The sequence below is a fragment of the Chiloscyllium plagiosum genome, unplaced genomic scaffold (assembly GCF_037043375.1).
Source record: "Chiloscyllium plagiosum isolate Xiang-an unplaced genomic scaffold, Cpla_swu_hap1 HiC_scaffold_10, whole genome shotgun sequence".
Classification (NCBI taxonomy): Eukaryota; Metazoa; Chordata; class Chondrichthyes; order Orectolobiformes; family Hemiscylliidae; genus Chiloscyllium; species Chiloscyllium plagiosum.
The window spans coordinates 99,351,152-99,375,038 of NW_028270148.1; the positions used below are offsets into that span (position 1 = coordinate 99,351,152).

The following is a 23,887-nucleotide window of genomic DNA, read 5'->3' on the forward strand; positions in this document are numbered from 1 at the left end:
CCTTGATATGAGTAATGACCCAGACTTGCGTGTGCATGGCATAATTTCAAGACGTGCAGTTAAGTGAGGGATTCAGAACAGATTTCAATGCATTGACTGTTCAGATGGGCAGACCCGTGACAGATGGGATTTGTTAGGAAGATTTGAAGAGAGGGAGTACGAATTCAGTTGTATCCTTTTAAGAATTACATGAACTGCAAGATATACAGATAACTGTACACAAGTTTTGAAACTGACTGTTAGAGCAGATAGAATCCCTGGTTTTAGAAGGTTTAGGTTGAAGACTAAAGCAAGGAAGTTATGATATTCACTTAACAGATTTAGGCCTCAGACAGAGCACTGTGTATTTAGTTCTGGACATTGTTTCAGGAAGGTGTTTGAGGTTTTGGAAAGATATACAGAAGAATGATCAAAGAATGGAACCTAGGCTAAGAGATCTCAGCAATTTAGAGGTTGGGGATTTCCTTTGGTGTAGGCGAAGGTAGGAAGAGATTTTGGCAGTAGCTCAAACATCTTGAATAATACAGGTAGAGTATATTGTGTGTGGCAGAAGGGTCAGTGACCAGAGGACAGATTTAGGGATGGTGGAAGCAAATTCAGTAGCAACTTTGAAAAGAGAATTGGATAAATAGTTGATGGAAAAAGAATCGCTGACCTGTGGGGATAGTGAAGGGGAGGGAGACTCCTCTGAAAGTTGCTATAGATCCAGTGGACCCAGTTGGCATCACTTGTATCCTTCCATAATTTGTGTTAACAGCCTTAAAGTCACACAACTGAAGGAGACTTTGAGGCAAGATTCTGTGCAGCAAAGCTAGGATGCTCTTAATAACTAAAGGATTACTTTCCTGTGGCTGTTGACTGGATAGGAGACAAGCATTAGCTGAGCAGAGGGTTGTGGGAGCTCACTGGGTGGGGATCGAAGAAAGGTCTTGATGATAAGGGTAAACGATTTGAAATACTGCCCCTGGATCACAAGGTATTGATAGAGGGGTCCAGTGTTTGGAGTAATAGGAGCAGCAGGACAATGTAAACAAGTGATGGAACTCCATTGGGAATATGAAGGTGCTGGGGTGATCAGCAATTAGATGGAACTTTTACAATGCAAGTTCACTTTTAGATATGCCTGTTCCTGGCATGCCTTCCTACGATCTCCATTGAAACAGTGTTGATCTCCTTGCTTGGCAGTAGTAGTGATTGTTTTTGGGAGGTGTATGCCAGACCATGAGATTACAGATTGTGTTGGGGTATGATTCTGTTGATGGCCCACATTGCCTCATGGATGCCCAGTCTTGAGTTCCTAGATCTGTTTTAAGTTTAGCATGGCGATGGTGATATGATAGAATGTGAAGGCAGGGCTTTGGAGAAGGACTGTGCAGTGGTCACTCTTACCAATACTATCATGGAGAGATGCATCTACGGCTGGCGTATTGATGAGGGTAAGGTCAAGTATGCTTTTCCCTCTTGGTGTCCTCACCACCTATCTCAGATCCGGTCTAGGAGCTATATCCTTTATGACCTGACCAACTTGATCAGTTGTGCTGCTGCTGAGCCACTCTTGGTAGTGGACATTGGTTGGGGTATTTGAGTGCATTTTGCACCCTAGCCACCCTTGGTGCTTTCTCCAAATGTTGTTCAACATGGAGAAGTATTGATTCATTAACTGATGGGGAAGTGGGGGAGGTGTGCAGGGGGGAGGGATTGGTAGCAGTACTAATCAGCAAGAAGTTTCCTTGCCCATGTATGACCTGATACCATGAAGGCATCTGGAATCAATATTGAGGATCTCCAGGGCAGTACTCTCTATTGTATTGTCATCACTGCTGGACCTGTCCTGCCCAGGAGTGGTGATAGTGTCAGGGACATTTTGTCAGGTATGATTCCTGTGAGGATGACTGGGTTAGGCTCCTGCTTGACTCGTCTGCAAGGTAGCTGTCCCATTTTTGGCAATAGCCTTCGGGTTTTGGGAGACGATTGTTGTCTTGACAGGGCTGTATTTGCCATTTTTGTGCCTACGTTGATGCCAGCTAGTCTGGCTGTTAACAACTGCTGGCTTGTTAAGCTGTTGCAGAGTGCTGTTTAGTCCACCATGTTGCTGCAGTCCCAAGGTGAAACGTTTTGACGGTCATGAGTCTTCAGAACTCTCTACTTCCACCACCACCACCTGAGGAAGAGTTTTGGCATTTTTAAAGTGGGTGGATCGATTATGGTGAGCACGAAGTGAAACGTCATCGATATAGCTGGGAATGTGAATTTGAGGTTGCAGTCAGATCAGGCTCAAGGGTTGAAGTGGCCTGCTCATACTGTTTGAATGAGCGTCTTGCTGGATACTGTTGCAATTAGGCCTGGCAGAACTAACTGTACAAACATCTTAGAGCCCTACTTGCTTGGGGGAATGAAATCTGGAAAGGCTGGCTCTCTGCTGGAAAATTGGCTAGATTGAATCTCCAAAATTTGGAAACAGCAAAATATTTAAACAATTTTTTAAAATCAAAGTGAAACCTTTTGTTCCACCTTAAACAAGGGTTTGGAGGTAGTTCGGCAACAAGGGGTGATGATTGCGGCTTAAATCTTTAATTGGATGGTTTGGTTTGGGGGGAAAAATGTTGACTACATAGCATCGTGGAGATGTACAGCATGGAAACAACAGACCCTTTGGTCCACTTCGTCCATGCTGACCAGAGATCCCAACCCAATCTAGTCGGACCTGGCCCCATATCCCTTCCTATTCTTATACCCATCCAGATGCCTTTTAAATTGCCTGTAATTGTACCAGCCTCCACACTTCCTCTGGCAGCTCATTCTGTACACGTGCCACCCTCTGAGTGAAAAAGTTGCCCCTTAGGTCCTTTTATATCTTTCCCGTCTCACCCTAAACCTATGCCCTCTAGTTCTGAATTTCCCCATGCCAGGGAAAAGACTTTGTCTATTTATCCATGCCCCTCGTAATTTTAAAAACCTCTATAAGGTCACCCTCAGCCTCCGACGTACCAGGGAAAACTGCCCCAGCCTGTTCAGCCTCTCCCTATAGCTCAAATCCTCCAACCCTGACAACATCCTTGTAAATCTTTTCTGAACCCTTTCAGGTTTCATAACATATTTCTGATAGGAAGGAGACCAGAATTGCATGCAGTATTCCAACAGTGGCCTAACTAATGTCCTGTACAACATGACCTCCCAACTCCTACACTCAATACTCTGACCAATAAAAGAAAGCATATCAAATGCTGCCTTCACTATCCTAATCTCCTTGAAAATGGAGTCACAGGTAGCTATCCCAAAATGCAGCACCTCACATTTTATCCAAATTAAACTACTACTTTCTCTTGACACTGAATCAGATTCTATTTTGATACTTACCTTTTTGAATCTTTTCTATTTGCAGTTGAACCGCCTATCAAAACCCAAGAGGAGAAACTAATCGAAATGGACTTTGAGAAAAAGGAGACTCCCACTCAAACCAAAGATGAGGAGCCAAGAGATTCCCAGGAAGATGCAGATCCTCCTGTTGAAATTGGAGAGGAGGCGCAAGCTGGTGAGGTTGGCTTCAAGAAGGTCTTCAAATTTGTGGGCTGCACGTTCACAGTGAAGAAAGAGAACCCTGACAAGCTGGAACCAGTGCAGTTGCTGACTGTGAAAAAGGATGAAGCAAGTGAGACAGATGGCGAATCTAAGCAAGAAATGGGAGGAATGACAAATGGTGATTTGAGTCTTGCTGCTCATGAGGCAGAGGAGAGTCCACCTGAGGTTCTCACCCCTAGAGAAATGGAAGAGTCCACCAGTCAGGCAGAACCAAAACCCACTGTTGCCGTGGAGCCAGTGGAGTCTGCCGTTAATCCGGTCGAGAACCCTGCTGTGGATTCCCCCTTGAAGAGATCTTTTTGGCAAGGCTTTTTCTCAGTGTTGCAAAGGAAGCCAAGCTTCAAGAAGGCTGAAGATGAACCCCTGGTCATTGGGGAGAAACCTGAGGTAAATGGAGAGCAGAAGGAAAATGAGGAGCAAGTCGTTGCTGCTGGAGATGTTAATGGTGAGGAAGGTGACCATGGACCTTCGAAGGGGCCTTCCGCGTCACAAGATGATGCTGAAATCTTGGAGGTTGGCCCAGTGAAAGAAAAAGAGCGAGATGACGATTTTGAGGACCTCTCAGCGGAACTGGCCAAAGTCAGAGAGGCTGAAGAAGGATTGATTTTGGACTCTAGGGAGAAGATTGGGGAGGACAGCGTGTCCACAGAAGACGATGGGCAATGTGGCCCCAAAATAAAGATGACCGTCCCAGCCTTGGAGATGGATCAGGCGACCCAGTTGGCTCAGAGTCAGGTGAAGCCAGAATCTGCTGCCATCGAAGCTTTGGCAGGGCTTCAAACAGAACAGACCGATGTAGACATGGATCAAACACCAGGCAAGGTCCAGGAGCCTGTACTGGGAGAAGTGGAGCTCTTGTCATCCCAGGAAAAGGCCAAGTTGCAGGGCAGCCCTCTGAAGAAACTCTTCACCAGTAGTAGCACCAAAAAGCACTCTGGGAAGAAACGAAAACGTGGCAAAAGAAAGGCCAAACTGAGAAATGACGACGAGACACGACTTCAGTCATCCACCGAATCGGAGGGCAGTCCAGATGGCCAGAAGATGGACATCCCTCCTTTAACATCCCCTGAGGAAGCGGGTGAGGCAGTCTCTGCAGAGATGCCAGATGCTTCCAATCCTGAGGTAGAGACAATAAACGAAGCCAGTGATGGCGAGAGGAAGAAAGAGAACATTACCGCATGGGCGTCATTTAAGAAGTTAGTGACATCAAAAAAGCGCCCCAAAGTACAATCTGAGAGTGACCGAGAAGATGAGCAGACTGATAAAGCGAAGGGAGCAGCTGTCTCCTCTAGTGAGAATGTGAGCGCTGCCCCGGCCGATAAGCCAGAAAAACCAAACACCGAGGACCTGAGTTTGGAGCGGAGTACTGAGGATCCCAAAAAGAAAGCGGATGCCCCTGTAACCTGGGAGGCGCTGATCTGCGTCGGGTCCTCCAAGAAGAGAACAAGAAAGTCCAACTCGAAAGCCCCGCAACCAGATGTGGAGGCACAAAGATCACCCGAGGGGGCCATCCAAGTGCCGGACAATGCTGAGGAACTGAAAGCTAGTGTTCCACAGGATACAGATCAGGAGCCAGGCACAGCATCTCCAGAAGGTACCGTCAGCAGTCCGGTGGAGGCGGATGTATCTGACGGCGCTGTCTCCGTGTGGGAATCCTTTAAGAGGTTGGTGACCTCAAGCCGCAAGTCCAAATTCAAGATTGAAGACCGTGCAGACGACTCTGTTGTTGCAGCAGAAGCTGCTGTTCCCGAGACCGAACAGGCCAAGGAGGAGTCCTGGATGTCTCTGAGAAAACTGATCCCAGGCCGAAGAAAGAAGAGGTCTGATACCAGAGATGACCAGTCTGTGGTGGAGGATGTTGGAAAAGAGACCACAGAGGCAGAGTTGGGAGTGAGCAAGGGTGAAGAGCCAGACACACCAGCAGTGGTTCCCCTTTCTGAATATGATGCTGTCGAAGAAGAGAGAGCGGCTAAGGAGCAGCAGGAAACACGCGGAACAAATGCTTTTCCTGAGGGGGAGGTTATAACCAAGTCGGGAGCACTAGCTGAAGGTGGGGAGCCAAGGGTCGAGCAAGCCATTACCGTGAACCAGGGAGCTGTAGAAACAATCAAAAGCAGCGTTGATGAGAGATCACCATCATGGATATCAACCGCAGTCCCGGACATCATTGAGAAGAGGGTTGAAGGTGAAGGAAAAGTAGTCGAAATTGTGACAGAGGGGGAGCAGTTGGAGCGTGGCGACGCAGCCTCGCCAGCAGAAGTAACCAAAACAATCTGTCACGATGAGACTGCCAGCGAGGCAGAGGAGATTACCTGTGAGGTTGTCATGGCACCAGAGTACCTGGCTGAGAAGACAGCCGAGATGGTTTCAGCAGTCTTGCAGACCTCTGAGATCCTAGTGACAACAGCGGAGTGCACTCTTATGCCAGAAGATGAGGTTCTGGTAACCAGACAAACCCATGAGTCGCTACAGGAGGCGGTTGTGGAAGTGACAGAGGCGGTCTGCGAAGAGACCCTGGTGGCTGCCCACCCTGTTGTGGATGACACAGTGGTGGCGGCCCATGAAGAGACTCTGGTGGTCACCCACCCTGTTGTGGATGACACAGTGGTGGCCCATGAAGAGACCCTGGTGGCTGCCCACCCTGTTGTGGATGAGACAGTGGTGGCCCACGAAGAGACCCTAGTGGCCGCTCACCCTGTTGTGGATGAGACAGTGGTGGCCTGCGAAGAGACTCTGGTGGCTGCCCACTGTATTGTGGATGAGACTGAGGCGGCCCGTGAAGAGACCCTGGTGGCCGCCCATCCTGTTGTAGATGAGATTGAGGCGGCCCGCAAAGAGACCCTGGTGGCCGCCCACCCAGTTGTGGATGAGACAGTGGTCGCCTGTGAAGAGACTCTGGTGTCCGCTCACCCTGTTGTGGATGAGACAGTGGTGGCCTGCGAAGAGACCCTAGTGGCCGCCCACCCTGTTGTGGATGAGACTGAGGCGGCCCACGAAGAGACCCTGGTGGCTGACCACCCTGTTGTGGATGAGACTGAGGCGGCTCACGAAGAGACTCTGGTGGCTGACCACCCTGTTGTGGATGAGACAGTGGTAGCCCGCGAAGAGACCCTAGTGGCCGCCCACCCTGTTGTGGATGAGACAGTGGTGGCCCATGAAGAGATTCTGGTGGCCGACCACCCTGTTGTGGATGAGACAGTGGTGGCCCATGAAGAGATTCTGGTGGCCGACCACCCTGTTGTGGATGAGACAGTGGTGGCCCATGAAGAGATTCTGGTGGCCGACCACCCAGATGTGGATGAGACTGAAGCGGCCCACGAAGAGACTCTGGTGGCCGCCCACTCTGTGGATGAGACTGAGGCGGCCCGCGAAGAGGCTCTGGTGGCTGCCCACCCTGTTGTGGATGAGACAGTGGTAGCCCACGAAGAGACTTTTGTGTCTGCCCACCCTGTTATGGATGAGACAGTGGTAGCCCGCGAAGAGACCCTAGTGGCCGCTCACCCTGTTGTGGATGAGACAGTGGTCGCCTGTGAAGAGACTCTGGTGGCTGCCCACTGTATTGTGGATGAGACTGAGGCGGCCTGTGAAGAGACCCTGGTGGCCGCCCATCCTGTTGTAGATGAGACAGTGGTCGCCTGTGAAGAGACTCTGGTGTCCACTCACCCTGTTGTGGATGAGTCGGTGGCGGTCCGCGAAGAGACTCTGGTGTCCGCCCACCCTGTTGTGGATGAGACAGTGGTGGCCTGTGAAGAGACCCTAGTGGCCGCCCACCCTGTTGTGGATGAGACAGTGGCGGCCCGCGAAGAGACTCTGGTGTCCACTCACCCTGTTGTGGATGAGTCGGTGGCGGTCCGCGAAGAGACTCTGGTGTCCGCCCACCCTGTTGTGGATGAGACAGTGGTGGCCTGTGAAGAGACCCTAGTGGCCGCCCACCCTGTTGTGGATGAGACAGTGGCGGCCCGCGAAGAGACTCTGGTGTCCACTCACCCTGTTGTGGATGAGTCGGTGGCGGTCCGCGAAGAGACTCTGGTGTCCGCCCACCCTGTTGTGGATGAGACAGTGGTGGCCCGCGAAGAGACCCTGGTGGCCGCCCACCCTGTTGTGGATGAGGCAGTAGTGGCCCACGAAGAGGCAGTGGTGGCCCACGAAGAGGCTCTGGTGGCTGCCCACTCTGTTGTGGACGAGAAAGAGGCAGCCCGCGAAGAGACTCTGTTGGCTGCTTGCCTGGGTGTGGATGAGATGGAGATGGCCGCCCACTCTGTTGTGGACGAGACAGAGGTGGCCCATGGAGAGACTCTGGTGGCCGCCCACTCTGTTGTGGACGAGACAGAGGCGGCCCATGAAGAGGCGCTGGTGGCCGCCTACCCGGATGTGGACGAGACAGAGGCGGTTCATGAGACTCTGGCTGCCCGCCCGGGTGTGGACGAGACAGAGGCGTCCTGCGAAGAGACTCTGGCCGCCCACTCGGTTGTAGATGAGATGGGGGCGGCCCGTGAAGAGACGGCCGCTTGCTCAGTTGTGGACGAGACTGTGGTGGCCGCCCGCCCGGTTGTGGAAGAGACTGGGGCGACCCACAAAGAGACGGCAGCTTACCTGGTTGTGGACGAGATGGGGGCGGCCCGTGAAGAGACGGCCACTCACCCGGTTGTGGACGATACTAGGGCGGTCCGCGAAGTGACTCTGGTGGCCGCCTGCCCAGTTCTGGACGAGACAAGGGTGGCCCATGAAGAGACTGTGGTGGCTATCCGCCCAGTTGTGGACGAGATGGGGGCGGCATGTGAAGAGACTGTGGTGGTCGCCGGCCCGGGTGCGGAGGAGACGGAGGTGGCCCACGAAGAGACAGTGGTGGCCGCCCGCCCAGTGGATGAGACGGGGCTGGTACATGAAGATTCTGTGGTGGCCGCCTGTCCTGTTGTGGATGAGACGGAGGTGGCCCACAAAGAGACTGTGGTGGTTGCCCGCCCGGTTGTGGATGAGACGGGGGCAGTCTGTGAAGAGACTCTGGCTTCCCACCCGGTTGTGGAAGTGACGGCGGCCTGCGAAGAGACTCTGGCGGCCGCTCGCCCAGATATGGACGAGACGGGGGTGGTCTGCGAAGAGACGGCCGCCCACCCGGTTGTGCCTGAGATGGGGACAGCCCGCGAAGAGACTGTGGTGGCCGCCTACCCGGTTGTGGATGAGACGGGGGCGGCCCACGAAGAGACTGTGGTGGCCGCCTACCCGGTTGTGGATGAAACGGGGGCGGCCCACGAAGAGACTGTGGTGGCCGCCTACCCGGTTGTGGGTGAGACGGGGGCGGCCCACGAAGAGACTGTGGTGGCTGCCCGCCTGGTTTTGGATGAGACCGGGGCGGTCTGCGAAGACACTGTGGTGGCCGCCTGTCCGGTTGTGGACGAGACTGGAGTGGCCCGCGAAGGGACAGTAGTGGACGCCTGCCCGGTTATGGACGAGACAGGGGTGGCCCGTGAAGGTTCTGTGATGGCCACATGCCCGGTTGTGGACGAGACCGGGGTGGCCCGCCTGGTTCTGGATGAGACCGGGGCAGCCCGCGAAGACATTGTGGTGACCGCCTGCTTGGCTGTGGACGAGACGGGGGCGGCCCGCGAAGTGACTGTGGTGGCCGCCCGCCCGATTGTGAACGAGACGGTGGCGGCCTGCGAAGAGACTCTGGTGGCCACCTGCCCGGTTGTGGACGAGATGGGGGTGGCCAGCAAAGAGACTCTGGTGGCCACCTGCCTGGTTCCGCAGGATACAGATCAGGAGCAAGGCACAGCATCTCGGGAAGGTACCATCAGCAGTCCAGTGGAGAGGGATGTATCTGACAGCGCTGTCTCCGTGTGGGAATCATTTAAGAGGTTGGTGATCTCCTTTCTGCTGACCCTTGCAACTTTTCTGTTGGGCCACTGAAATCTTGATTACTGATAAATGCCAAAGATGTAGATCTTTTTGTAGCTGAGTTCAGAACCCAGTAGCAACCTTTGCTTTGACTGCAGTAGGTCACTGCAGTGACAGTGGGCTCAGTGATGACACAGCTTTCAGAGTTCCAATTCTTTGGCTTGCTCTCTTTAAAAGGTAATCTAGGTGCTTCCTTCACTGTTAGTCTCTTGTTGCTCTGTTTAATCAGTTGCTTAGGCACTCTGACCCTACTGCAGAGGTAACAACATGTCCAAAACTCATTGTCTTTTGATATTATTTTGGAGTTCTTTTTAGTCTCATTCAGTACTTTTCCATAAGGGTTGTGTTTTTCTTTTACCTTGAGCCTTTTCACCAACACTTTTTAAAGCTGTTGACGTTTTTCCTCTTTTCTCAATGTTCTAAACTTTACATCAATAGTTCATTGTTAACGAAACACAACACTAGTACACAAATTCTTGTTTCAAGCTGGTTTCTTGAGCTTCCCTTTGGACAATAGGATGTTACTTCCATTTACTGTGTGCATTATGGAATGTCCTTGCTCTTTATCAAGACTTTTAAAAAAATTACATTTCATGTTCCTCTATCATCTTCAAAGCCAAGAAGGGTGCCTAAAACCTGATGTAATTTTTTCTCTAATTCTAGGCCTAAGGTTCTCTGCATGATCTTTTTTACTGCATAGCTCACTAAGTTGATTATTCAATGCACCTTGCGTTCTATTGCACCAGTTTTGTTGGCAGAGTGACAAAAACACTTAGATCTTCAGAGATAAAGCCAGCATTATAGATCTTGCTTGATAATGGTTCTTCAGCTTTTTCTGTTGCTTGTTTTCATCCAGTCCTAAAGCCTATCCCCCCAGCATCCCCTTTTCTCTGTTTCTGGCCTGTCTTTATTTTTAGTCAAGGTCCTCTAATATTTGATGTGTGAGTCTTCTTGTTGACTCGATCGTTCTTTCTCTGACTTTTAACCTTTTGCATGAGAATCAAGACAATCTTTTGTTCTCAAACATCCACTTGAGCTACAAATTGTTGCCTTTCCTAAAATCTCATTTAAGCTGGTGAGTTTCTTTAGGCTTCCAAGTTTTCCATTGTCTCAGCTGAAATGCATTTGTAATTCTGCCAGCTTCCATTCTGTGTACTTTTTCTTTGCTTTGTCTGTTGGATTCTGAGTTCTCTCTTCTTTCTGTGTTTGCTTGAACACTTCATTTTGTTTGAGGAGTGCTTAACTTAATTGTTTCCACTCCCAGCAGCATTGAAAAATGATCTCCCTCCACTCAGAATGCCCCTTTTAATAATGTCTTCTGGTCGTCCGAGTTCCAGTCTCATTGGCTTTCATTTTATTTTACTCTGGCGTAAATTGTGGTAACCACTGATACGTGAATGCTGTTACAGTCTACATCTGTATTACTTTGGTCAGTGGAGTTTCTGTCTTTATTGTGATAGTTGATCTGATTTACTTGGCTGTCCAGATATTCCAGTAACTGGCTTTGCCAGGGTTGATGTTTAAACTGTAGTTTTTGTCATAATTTCACTGCATTCAAACAGCACCAATCAACCCCGATGTGACCTCTTGCTTTTGGAGGTTTTGCACCTCATATGTGAGAACTTGTATATTATCTTTCACCAAGAAATCTCATGACCATACTGATCTCTGGAGAACTACTCTGTCTGGCTTGATCTTGTTCATGATGACTTCGGGATCCTCAGCAGCTGCACTTTGAATTACTGAATTAAGTATATTATTTGTGTAATCCTCAAGTTGAAAGATGCAGCTGCTATTTTGACGAGGAGCCACTGTGACTTTTTCATGTTTCTCTCCAAGTGAGTAGATAAGGACTTGTTTGTGCTAATCTTTCTCTCTTCCAGTCCATCTTCATAAATAAGAATATAGATTGATAATCTGTACATTTCTTGAATGCTGTTTTGTACTCCTTGATATTCTAATGATCCAAGTAGCAGCCCCTTTGGGTGTTAGTGTTTTGTTTGTTTTTGATGCCTTTTAATAATCATTGCAAGGTAACAGACTTTGCAGTTCATGGTGGCCCCTTGAGTGGTGTCAACCTCATTCATGCTGATAATTGTTTATATTGACCATATTTGATGAAGGGAAAGAGGTTTAATGAGGTATTTTTGTTGTCATCCTTGCCTGTTTGAAGGGATCACTCTCTCTTCTCAGAGGATCCCTTGCCTGGCTCCAGCCAACTGTTGGTCTAGTAGTGCCATGGAGACTTCTGGCTCTGCCATTGGTCATGACCTCTAATAGTACTCAAGATCAGTATCAGCAGCATGTGGGACTGTCAGCTACATGCTGGGAGGTGGTGGAGGGGTCATTGAGCTATCCCTGCTAAATTGCCTCAGTAACCAAGAGATTTTCTCCTCTTGAACAATTCATGCTGATACTATGGTGTCAACTTCTAATTTTGAAATCATTCTATTTCTAAATCTCAAGGTGCCTTTGTTCAGTTTTCTAAATTTATTTAGAAGCCTTTTCAGACATTTGTGACCCAGAATTTAACCTGTTAAAAGATGAGCAGCAACTATACTTGACTAATTAATTAGTCATTGTTCACCGGCACAGGACCGTAGGTATCTCTCTTGAGAGGGACAATTGGCTTTGCAGTGTGAGCATCACTCCGTTAAATACGGCACAAGGTGAGGAACCAGGTTTTAATAAAGTACCACAGTGTGATTGAGATTTAACCTACATTGTTGGTACAATTCTTGTAGTACACGCTAGCCATTGAGCTAACCAATGCCCCCATTCATTGTAAAACATTGATAATTTTATTTTTGTGTGCATTTGCAGAGCTCCAAACAGACACTCGTGAAATAGAATGTGAAGACACAACGCTACTGTGACAAGACCAAGTACCACTGTTGATTGACAATCCCGAATCAATTCGCGAGCTATATCTACATTGGCATTTAATAATTTCTTGCTTTTAGCCATGATAAACACAATGGTGTCTGAAAATTGAAGGGGTATTTGCTCAAAAATCTGGCGATGCATCTTTGTATCATCAGTTTGTTACATTTAGGATATTCTTAGAATTAAACTTGTTGATTAAAAAGCTGTGTCTTTTACATTTTAATTTGGATTTTGATAACTGAGTTAACTTTGGTGTTCTTAATGTTTGATAAAGGACTACAGTGTTGACAGCTTAAACCTAGGACAACCTGAGAGTGAAACAGGTCCATAGAAATGGTAGGTACAGCAAGCTAAACTTAATGATATTTCATGATTTGATTTGCTTGAACAAAGCTCACCAAGATCATTTAGAATTTTGAAGCACACTCAAGGTTCTGGCAAAGCTGATCTCAATTCTAAGGAATAACTTCAGATTTGAAGTCCTCCTAATGGAGTATAAAGCTAACTTTAGTGCATTGTGCAAAGTTGAACCATGCAAAATTGGCCATGCTGACATCCTGGACTATTGCATATGTTCCAGAGGATGAAATGTGACCATCGTTCATAGAAAAGTACAGCAAAGAACAGGCCATTTGGCCTATGCTGTTGTGCTGAGATTCATTTAATTCCTTTAGACTGTTGGGTGACTGGATCCAGATTGCTAAAATTGAAGCCTTTAATGAAAGTGCATTGTTGGGTTACTAGTTAAGGTTTGTTTGGACTTCCATAATGACCTCCAAGATGTGCCTTGCTATTGCATACAATTAATGCTCACGTGCCATTAATGTTCCTGTCTTAATGTTTTTTTGGCAAATTTGTGACTGATCTCATCATTCCATCCCAATATTTTTCTCACTAAACTCCAGCATTAAAACAATGTTTTAAACTGATTATTCAGGTTACCCTGTTCAGTATATTTCCTCCCTTACTCAATTAATAAACCAACACCCTATCCTTGTAACACTCACTGTACAGTAAATGATCAGGTTAAAAATGGTAACTACTGTCTACTTGTGTACTGCATGAATTTAAGATTAGATTCCCTACAGTATGGAAACAGGCCTTTCAACCCAACAAGTCCACACCGACCCTCCGAAGAGCAACCCACCAAGACCCATTTTCCCTCCGACTGATGCACCTAAATTATGGGCAATTTAGCATAGCCAATTCACCAGACCAGCACAGCTTTGGACTGTGGAAGGAAACTATAGCACCTGGAGGAAATCCATGCAGACACTGGGATAATGTGCAAACTCCCATAGATAGTTGCCTGAGGGTGGAATTGAGCTCAGGTCCCTGGCACTGTGAGGCAACAGGGCTAACCACTGAGCTGCCTTGAGCAGAATCTATGACAGAGACTGATGCTGCTCTTATTAACGCTGCTGTGCTTTTATAACTGATGTGAAATTGACATTTGTATAAATTGTATTTGCTGTGTATCTAAGCCATATTGGAATAACTAAAACAATATGAATAAAGTAATATTAGCATCCTTGTATGGAGATGCTCCTGTTCTGTGGCACTGACTGTTAATGAAGTTCATGAGGTAGAAATTTAGTCCATTCATTCCCCATAACTCTCTCCTTTTCCAAAGTTACTATTGCATCTGATTTCACCATAGTTTCAGATAAGCATTCTCTAGATCCTAGCTCATCAATGTAAGTGAGGAGTATTCCATCAAGCTCCAAAATTGTGCCTTTGTAGATAGTGGACAGGTTTCTAGGATTTAGGTTTTAGGATTGCTGACTTGACTGGCTTTTGTAACCACCGTATTTATATGGGCAGTTCAGTTTCTGGTCAATGGTGACCTAAGATTGCTGAATCCCTTATCAAATCAAGGCTACTGAATGCTAAACAGTGATGTTGGACTTCATTTTATTGGAGATGGTCATTATTGGTGGTAATTTTAGTGTATTGTGCCTTTATATTTAACACAATCATTTTACTAAATGTAAATGTCCTCAATAACATAATAATAATGCATTAAATCTCTGAATGATAAAGGAACCCTTAAAATACACACGTGCCTGAAAATCAATAAGTAGCTGTTTGCCCCTATGTTTATCTTTTTATTTCCCTCCTAGTTCTCTATTTATTGTGGAGCTTTGCTATTTGAATTGGCAACTAGATTTTGAAGGGGAATGTTGAAAAAGGAACAATAGGGCCTAGCTCTCAATGTTGAAAGAGAGCATGGCTCTTGGCAACCCTTCCCCTACCACCACCTGATGCTATATTCAACTGTTTGAGGCTGCCCTCTGCTAAGGGGATAAACTTCAAACAGATATTGTTTAATTATCATCAATTGCAGGAAAGCTAAAGCACATGCTGCCCAGAGAGGGGAGGGTGTAATGTCCCTTCACTTGCTTGGCAGTAGTTAATCTCAAAATGAATCATGATGGAGAGGGCACTTTGAACCTGGTATGATACCAAGGTCAAATGTGTTCTTTGCCCTGTAGTGAAATTCACCTGTGGAGGTATTTAACTAAATGGTCTAACAAGCCCATTTGCCATAGGTCTGCACATGGATTTACTTTCAAGATCACAAATTTTTTTGATCAGTGAAAATATCCCTCATGAGTGCCCATGGGCTCAGGTAGTTTGAACTTCAGACGATGGCTTAAAACATTAGCAGCATTAATAAGGCAATGAGTACAGAAACTGCCCATTCCACTCTTAGCAGTCCTTCTACTGACACGCATGGGTTCAAGACTGACTTGGTCCCTCAGCCCAAAGACATTGTTAGCTGGATAAATTTCACTTCTAACATTCTCCAGTTCTAAAGGAAACAGTTTTATATCAAGTGTACAGCCAGCAAAGATCGAAAAATAGGTTTGGTGGGGGGGGCGGAGAAATGATTAAATAACAATAGGGATTGTATTGTGAATATTATAAGTATACAAATACCATATTCTCTCAGCTGATGAATCAGTACTTCTCTATGTTGAGCAATGCTAGGAGGAAGCACTGAGGGTTGCAAGGATGAATGATTACCTAGTAAAGTTACTAAATAGGACTACTTGCGTGTCAAACAGCATAAGCAATCCCACAACCAACAGATCAGATCACAACTCTGGTCTTGCCACATCTAGTCATGAATGGTGGTGGACATTAAACAAACTAGAGGGAGCAGCCCCACAAATATCCCCATTCTCAACAATGGGTGAGACCAACACTTCCAGTGTAAAAGAGAAGGCTGAATCTTCTTCAGCTAGAAGGGTCAAGTGAATGATCCATCTCTGCCTTCTCCATTAGTCCCCAGCATCACAAATGCCAGTTTTCAGTCAATTCAATTCACTCCACAGGATAACAGAAATACGCAAGGATGCACTGGCTACTGCAAAGGCTATGGGTCCTGATAACAGGACTGAAGGCCTGTTCTCTAGAGCTTACCTCTCCACCAACTAAGCACTACTAGAAGAGTAAAACACAGGCAAATTTCCCACACTGTCAGGTAGATGCCAATCAGTCTACTCTTGATCAGTGAAGGATGAATTTACATGGAGGGGGTCATCAACAGTGCTATCAAACAGCACTGACACAGCTTGTGCTCCACGAGGACCGTTTCCCTCCTGACCTCATTACAATCTTGATACAAACATGGACAGAAGCACTTATTTCCAGTGTTGAGATGGGAGTGAAAGCCTTTGACATCAATGCCATATTTGACCATGCGTGGCATCAAGGAACCCTGGCAAACTGGAATCATTGGGTCTCAAGGGCAAACACGCCACTGGCTGGAGTCATACCAAGTACATAAGATGATGGTTGTGGTTGTTGGCGATCTCAAGGACATCTCTGCAGGAGTTTCTCCGGGTGGTGTGTCTTAGGCTCAACCATCTTCAGTTGCTTCATCAATGATTAGAAGTGGCTGCACACTGTTCAGCACAATTCATGATTTTTCAGATACTGAAGCAGTCCATTTTGAACACAACAAGATTTGGACAATATCCGGATTGACCTGACAAGTAGCAAGTAACATGTTACAAATGCAAGGCAATGAGGGAGTATCTCCAATAAGAGAAAGAGAAATTAACCACCATCTGCTGACATTCAATAGTATTACCATCACTGAATCCCCATTATCAATATAGGGGACTACTACTGACCAGAAAATACAGTTGCTACAAGAGCAGATCAGGGGTTAAGAATACTATAGCAAGTAATTCACCTCCTGACTCCCCCCAAAGCCCGTCCACCATCTACCAGGCAAAAGTCAGAAGTGTGATGGAATACTCCCCACCAATCTGGATGGGTGCAGCTCCAACAAAACTCAAGAAGCTTGGCATCAGCCAGGACAAAGCAGCCTGGTTGATTGACATGGCATCCACTCCCTTCACAAGCAATGTTCAGTGCAGCAATGTTTACAATCACAGAAATTTGCTAAAGATCGTGAGACAGCACCTTCCAAATCCATGACCACTTCCATCTAGAAGGACAAAAGCAGCAGATGCATTGGAACACTGCCACCTTCAGATTTCCCTCCAGGCCACTCACCACCCTGACTTAGAAATATGTCACATGGATTGCAGCTGTGCAAGAAGCAGCTCACCACCATCTTTTCAGCAGCAACTAGGGACAGGAAAATAAATACTGGTCAGCCAGTGACATCCATACCCCAAGAGGGAATAAAGGAAAAACAGGTCTGAAGATGTGGTTACAATAGAATTATTTTGAGGGTAGGAAACATGAACTATTCTCTCAAATGAGGATGATCATAACAGGCTGGTACTTTGGATGAAAGTTTCTCCAGGGGTCCACATACCTGTGTTCTGCCACAAAGGATCCTTCTAGTTTTTAAATCAGTGTTAGGAAAAAACTCAAAATTAATGAACCAGTTGAGGGTTAAGAAATGAATAGTTGTTAGAAACACAGGATTAGAAACTGATGCGATTTCAGTTCTTCCAATTTTCTTTCTAACTTCTATTTGCATTTGGTATTAAATTAGGAGAGATATAGTGAGAGCAGAACTGGTAGCTCAAAGTTACAGGATAGCTTAGCCAAGTTGTTCATTTAAATGGCAGGTGAAAAAAAAAACCATCATACTACGATAATTGAGTGAAAGCCACAGAGTCACACAGCATAGAAACTGTGTTCTATGCTCTGTTCGTTGGTCAGCTAAAGATGAAAGTCTTAGTGGACAAAATGCTTAATGTGTGTTTAGCCATTGCACAGCAGCACCCAAAGCACCATGAGCAGAAGGCAGACAGAATATTAATAAAACTTAATTTGCTCTCAAAGTGTACCTTGAATGTGATGTCCACTGCAATGAGGCAAGGATATCATGTCTCCAGATGGATGAATCAATCATGATGAATTTCAAACACTTATCTTAGAATCCTGAAATACCATTCCAGTCATTATTCACTTGTGGGAAAGGCAGAATTAGATAATAAACTGTACTTATCATGGACAAACTATGTACTGCAGAAAGATTTGAGCAAGACAGTACAACAATATTTCCAGTTCCTACCAAGCTCGTTTTATTCAAGTCTTTGGTATTGGCAGCGTTGTATTATACATTATACATATTGACTAACAAAAGTTTTGACGTAACAGTAAAGTTGCGGCATGGAATCAAGACAAATACAGGTGCAATGTGTATTCAGTTTGTGTATTTAGGTCTAAACAAGTCATTGAAAATGTAAGGCTGAAGTTTAGAGCTGTGGCTTAGTCAACAAGACATACACAACTAAGCTGTAGTCTATTACTGTATACAGCAAGGATAAGGATTTTTCATGTATGCTTTGTCAAATAAGGCTTCCAACTAAACAGTGAACTGGTTAGCTTTCAAGCAGCAAATTAAAAATTACACAAAAAAGGCAGCACTGTACAATGCATTTCAAATTCTTACAATGTTGGTAAGGAGCACGACTGCAGATGACATCACAAGAAAACAATGCTCCAAAACACCTGCAATTTGAAATTCAAGTAAAGTTTGACTGCCATTATCAACATATTAAAAAATATGATTAGAAAATCTTAAAAGATGTATAGGGGGCCAAAAAAAAACGTTTATTTCCCCAATTAAACTGGTCAACTTCAATTTGATTTGGTCAAGAATGTTACAGTGTATTACTTATTCTTCATTATAACAAAGGAATGTACTTTCCTCATGTGGGATTCGTTTTACAAGACTAAATTACAGTATATTCTCTTTTGAAACAAACCTTACAAAATACTGATTAAAAAAAACTACATTTTATTTGAATTTTAATGCAAATAATAGCTTTGACACTGAGCATCATGGTTACGCTTTAAGTATTTTAAGGCAGTTGAACTTTATTTCAAATATTGATTTTAAGTCTATATGAAACTTGTAACAACAAAGCAATTTACATACATTATTTCTCAATCTCATGAACATATTTTAGCATTTTAAATCTGAAAGTAATACCTTTGTATATCTGTGGGGGATTTACTGAGCAATAAGTGGTTAAATAACTATATAGACAAAACTACAAATAATTAAACAGTAAAACAAAACATGTTGGGGTTCAATGTTTCTTGTAACACTAGCATTTGTAAGTAACAACTCCAAAATGTACCAACCTGGTGTACCCTTTCATAACCTATTGGTAAAATTAGTAATTTTGTTTGAGTATCATGCTTATTTATGTGTACTTCAGACAGTAGTTTTAGTGAATGTTTACAATAACAGCACTCAACGCTATTGATACTAACTAATCCAACTAGTACAGTACTGAATTGTGTTAGTATCACTCTAATCTGCAAATAAAAACTGTCTAATTGCAAAATAAAAAGTATTTTCTTAAAATTCATTTTATCAATGTAACAGGGCATTAAAAGAAATTCTGTCACTTTTGCTCCAATCTAGTTCAATGTGGTGCAATGCAACTTTGTGCGGAGAAATTTCCACATGAATAATGCAGGGCAAGTGCTGACATTGTTGGTACATGTGAATCTTTAGTAAATATTCTGAAGCCAAATAGCCAAATGTGACAGTTTATTTTTGCAGCAGAGATCTCCCTCCCGCCCCCATCCCCATCAGACAGCAGTGTTACTGCAATTTTGGTTTAAAACAGATTACAAATTTTCGATGATAAAGGATAGATGTTTTTAAGGGATCCTATCTTCAGCTTTTAATTTTTTCCAGTATTTATTAAAAAATCTAAAATGTATAAAAGACATACAACACAATAAATAATGCAATTACTATTTCTGTAAAACAAGTTACAAATACTACTACTGTATTTTGAAGTCAGCATGCATAGGTATTCTCTGATATCCCCCCCATTCCCACCTCTCGAAAGCAAATTATACACACATGTCAAGGAGCAAATTGTAAATAAGTGAGGTAAAAGTGATATTCAGATTTACACTGAACATTTAAAAACAAGATTATGCAAGTGAGTAGGGAAGAACATGGAGCACCAGAGCACTACTTTGTTCTATCACACTGGAAAACGGGTCTCAAATATCTAATAAAATTTCCAAAATGTGAGCAATTTGTATTTAATACTATATCAAACAAGTTCTATCTATAAAATACCTTTTATATATATGATTCACTCATTAGAAGGGCATTCTAGTTGACATAGGAGTTACTGCAATACCTTCACCATTCCAGGTTCTTCTTTTGCTAATAACAATAACATAATTGTTATTCAACAAATTAGTCATATGCCGACTTCACCCAGGGTATACCCATACTCTGGATTCATTGTTGGCTCAGCAATGCCAATGCTCTGTCTATGATTCATTATTTGCGAAATATACTACCAACAGTTGGGATATGCTCAGTGATTAGTTGACAATTAGTGAAGCATAACAACATTTATCAACAGCTCTTACATCTCGAGAGAACAGGAGTTTTACTTAATCACAAAATGTGAACTGCTGCACTGTGACCCCTTGAAACTGTCAGTCACCAATGCTTAATTCAAACAAGGAAACTTTTAGTTTGAGTACACATCCATAGAGCTCAACAGGTGTTTATTCGTTTCTTTGAGACCGTAGTTGGTTCAGGGAGGCTGAGCAGAAAGTGGCCTGGTGAGGCATATAAATATCATGATGTGATAACTTCTTTGCATTTGGTACAGCGTGATTTAATTTCCTACTCAATCCACTTTGCAAAGTATGCACTTATCAGGCAACACCAGTACAAGTAAAGAACAATGCATATCGGTTTCTTTTATATTAACCTAGTCCTGAAGCAGCTCATGATTGACAGGGGCTAGTCTGAATTCTAGTGCAAACACTGACTGATACAATGATGCCACCTGAATTTTCATTTTAAAAGTAACAAGATCCTTGGATAAATGAACGACATGCTTTTACCAGAGAAGAAAGCTTAGATCTAATTTAGAAAATAAACTTTTAACATCCTTATATCTAAGAACTATCAGTTTTAAATTGTACATTATAAGAAACACATGGAAAAAAGTGTGTAAATGAACAAAGTTTTCATTCCACTAAAACGGCTTGACCATCTTCCACGTTATGCACGGTTTCTGACAATGACTGGCTCACTTCTGTCACTTCGCAAGCTTCTGAAGAGCCTTCCCCTTGAATTGTTGGTTGGCCTTCCATCAAAACAAAGGTATCAGAGTTCTGGTTTTGACATGAATGCCGAACAGCTTCACTAGCAGTTGAGAAGCTTTTATCACACAGATTGCACTTGTACGACTGGTTTGATTGGTTTGTTGCTAGGTACACTGGATCCATTAGTGACTGGCTCGTTTCTTCAGAAGAACCTTCAGTAAGCATTGCTTGCTTATTATCCACCATCATATAGGTATCAGAATTCTGGTTAAGGCACACATGCCTGGCAGCCTGGTTGGCTCTACAGAATGTTTTATCACAGGTACTACACTTGTATGGCTTGCCAGTGTGAATATACATATGCTCTCGCCAGTGACTTTTCTGGATGAATTTACGTCCACAGATGGAGCATTCATATTTTCGCCTTTTCACTTCCCTATCTTGATCCCCTAGCTCTATGTTGTCAATGTCTGCAATGTCTGATGGGGGTGGTGTTTCGGCTTGTAGTTGGCCATCTGCCATTGGTGAATCATTTTTCTGCTGTAGTTCGCCATCACTAATTACTTCTGCTTCAGGTATTTCCTCAGGATCTTTTGTAGGTTTCCCAGGCTCTACCAATTGGCCTAGCATATTCATTCCTGCTGGGTTGGTAACTGGAAGTGACATTCCTGTATGGAGCTGCAGGTGCTCACGTAGGCTGCTTCGTAGAGTGAACCTTCTGCCACAAAGATGACAGACATAAAACTTGGGAAAACCACTGTTCCTTTTCATAATACTGGGTTTAACATGAGCTATTGCATGTATACCAGGCTGCCCATCTAATAGAGGGATATTTTCACATCGTTCTTCAGCCGTTGGAGGACCAGCTGCAGAAATCAAGCCTTGTTGTGTGCCTAAAGTCGTTGCAGATGACTGCCCAATCTGTTGAGACGGCTGAAGCATCTGTGCACCCTGGGGATGCTGCTGGTTAGCTTCTGCACCTCGTTCTTGCTCCATCCGAGAAGGATGAGCATGTGACCTGGGCTCTCGACAAGACTTTTCTGCTGCTGATAACCTACTCTGAGGTGTGGTTTGATTATCTGCAATCTGGATGCCATATAATGATGATGTCCAAGCAAAAACCTGATCAGGACGAGGAACCGCTCCGTGGCTGGCTAAGCTGGCTTCCTGTACCAGTGGGTATGCATGCAGGAACTTAATTCCCTGCTCGAGACGGACAGGATCAATAATCTGGGGAGCCATTTTCCCGGTGTACATTAAATGCAGGAGGTAGCTAAAGATATCTGGCTGAATATCAGTTGGTTTCAGTCGGACACAGTCACTGTGAAAATATATTTTAAAATACTTACAGGCTAGCAGAGGCATAAAACAAACAGAATCAAATGAACAAAATTTACAAGTTTCAGAAAAGCACAGTTGAACAGGAACAGTTCAGCTACTTGGGAAAAGTGGTCTGTGGGCACAAATTAGCTTTCATGCTGTAGATGAGGGGCTAGCAGTCACATGGCTGATAAGTGCAATCAACATCAAAATGGATCTATAGCTTTTCACATTTTAAAACATTTTCATTTTGGGACCATCTATGGGATAAGATCATTTTAAAAAAGGGAAAAATAAAATTGCGCTAATCAGAAAAGGCACAATATACTTTTAAATTTTACATCAGAGTCAAGCATTACCTGGTTTGATGGATGAATAACATTTTGAAGTAATTGGAAAAAGAGGCAAGCACAGCTTTGTGTGCCTTGAAATAGACATCACCAATAGCCACTGTGCAGTCGCACAAGAAGCCAAATTCTCGCTGTGCATTGAGTTGTTGTAGCAGGATTAGACCATGATTAGCCAGTTCCATATTTAGACCCTAGAAAGTACAAGAAAGGAACTAAATTGAATACAAAATGTGTAATAACTTTTCTGATAACCCAAAGCTGCAATGCATTTGCACTCATTTCAGGAGTGCTTTATGCTACAATATAAAGATTATTTGTATATTTTAATACTTTGTTTACATTTGCTTATATAATCTCCCGATATTCAACAAGTTCTTTTTTTTGACATGCATATGATGCAATTAACCACTTCCATTTATATTGCTTTCAGCAGAGAAAAATTGTCCAAGGCAACATACAAAAAGAGTTTGAAAAATAAAGTATTCTTTGTTGGAATACAACATTACCTATTCTTCAAATAACATAACCACACATTCCATTTAACAATCCAAGTACTTTACACAAAAGTTCATGCCATAATTTTTCTAAGAAGGATCGCAAGGAAAAATTCAGTATGATTGCAAACCAGAAAAGTTGCTTCCTTGACAAGTCATAGGCTGGGCTAACATGTTATTCTCCTACAAAATTTCACCTAACAAATGGATACTTTAAAATGTAATCACAGTTGTAATATAGAACGTGTTGTTGTCAAGTCAGAATATGTGCAAGCCCCATAAACAGCAAAAAGATAATGCAAAATCGCCTGTTCTAGTAGTGTTGGTTGAACCAGAAATATTAAATAAGATAACGCGAACCCTTATACTGTTGTTCTTTTACACCCACCTGAAAATGCATAAAGGGTCTTGGTTTAGTATCTCAACTGAAAATCAGAAAGAAAAAGTGATTTTATCATTAATAACTATCAGTGGCAATAAACCCAGATTTGTATACAATAAGTTATAAACTGTAAGGTGAATGCCTGGGAGTGGATGAATATCCAGAATAATTCATTGCTTTTCAGACTGGAGGCCTGTGACCAGTGTGCTACAAGGATTGGTGTTGGGTCCACTGCTTTTCATCATTTATATAAAATAATTTGGATGTAAACATAGGAGGCATAGTTAGTACGTTTGCAGATGACACCATAGGTGGAGGTCTAGTGCACAGCGAAGAAGATTACTTCAGAGTACAGTGCGATCTTGACCAGATGGGCCAATGGGCCGAACAATGGCAGATGGAATTTAATTTAGATAAATGCGAAGTGTTGCATTTTGGAA

General features: G+C 44.2%; 2 protein-coding genes across 3 annotated transcripts in view; one reads left to right on the forward strand and one right to left on the reverse strand.

Annotated features, from left to right (window-relative positions):
* Positions 1-13,918, forward strand: part of akap12b (A-kinase anchoring protein 12b) — a 92,981-nt gene extending 79,063 nt beyond the window's left edge. For both annotated transcript variants that reach the window (XM_043696856.2, XM_087991578.1), the window contains 2 exons: positions 3,383-9,434; positions 12,298-13,918. In XM_043696856.2, coding sequence (XP_043552791.2) covers positions 3,383-9,434; positions 12,298-12,319 — 6,074 coding nt within the window. In that variant the 3' untranslated portion in view covers positions 12,320-13,918. The remainder of the gene's footprint in view (positions 1-3,382; positions 9,435-12,297) is intronic.
* Positions 13,919-17,855: 3,937 nt separating this feature from the next.
* On the reverse strand, positions 17,856-23,665 carry zbtb2b (zinc finger and BTB domain containing 2b). Its single transcript, XM_087991579.1, has 3 exons — positions 23,454-23,665; positions 22,581-22,762; positions 17,856-22,222 (listed from the first exon to the last, which is right to left on the reverse strand). The coding sequence occupies exons 1-3, from the start codon at positions 23,463-23,465 to the stop codon at positions 20,824-20,826; spliced, it is 1,593 nt and encodes a 530-aa protein (XP_087847705.1). The 5' UTR covers positions 23,466-23,665; the 3' UTR covers positions 17,856-20,823.
* Positions 23,666-23,887: the final 222 nt, after the last annotated feature.

Coding starts and splice junctions, on each gene's coding strand:
- zbtb2b (XM_087991579.1), bottom strand. Junction 22,223..22,580: donor TTATTCATCCATCAAACCAG/GTAATGCTTGAC, acceptor ATATTTTCACAG/TGACTGTGTCCGACTGAAAC.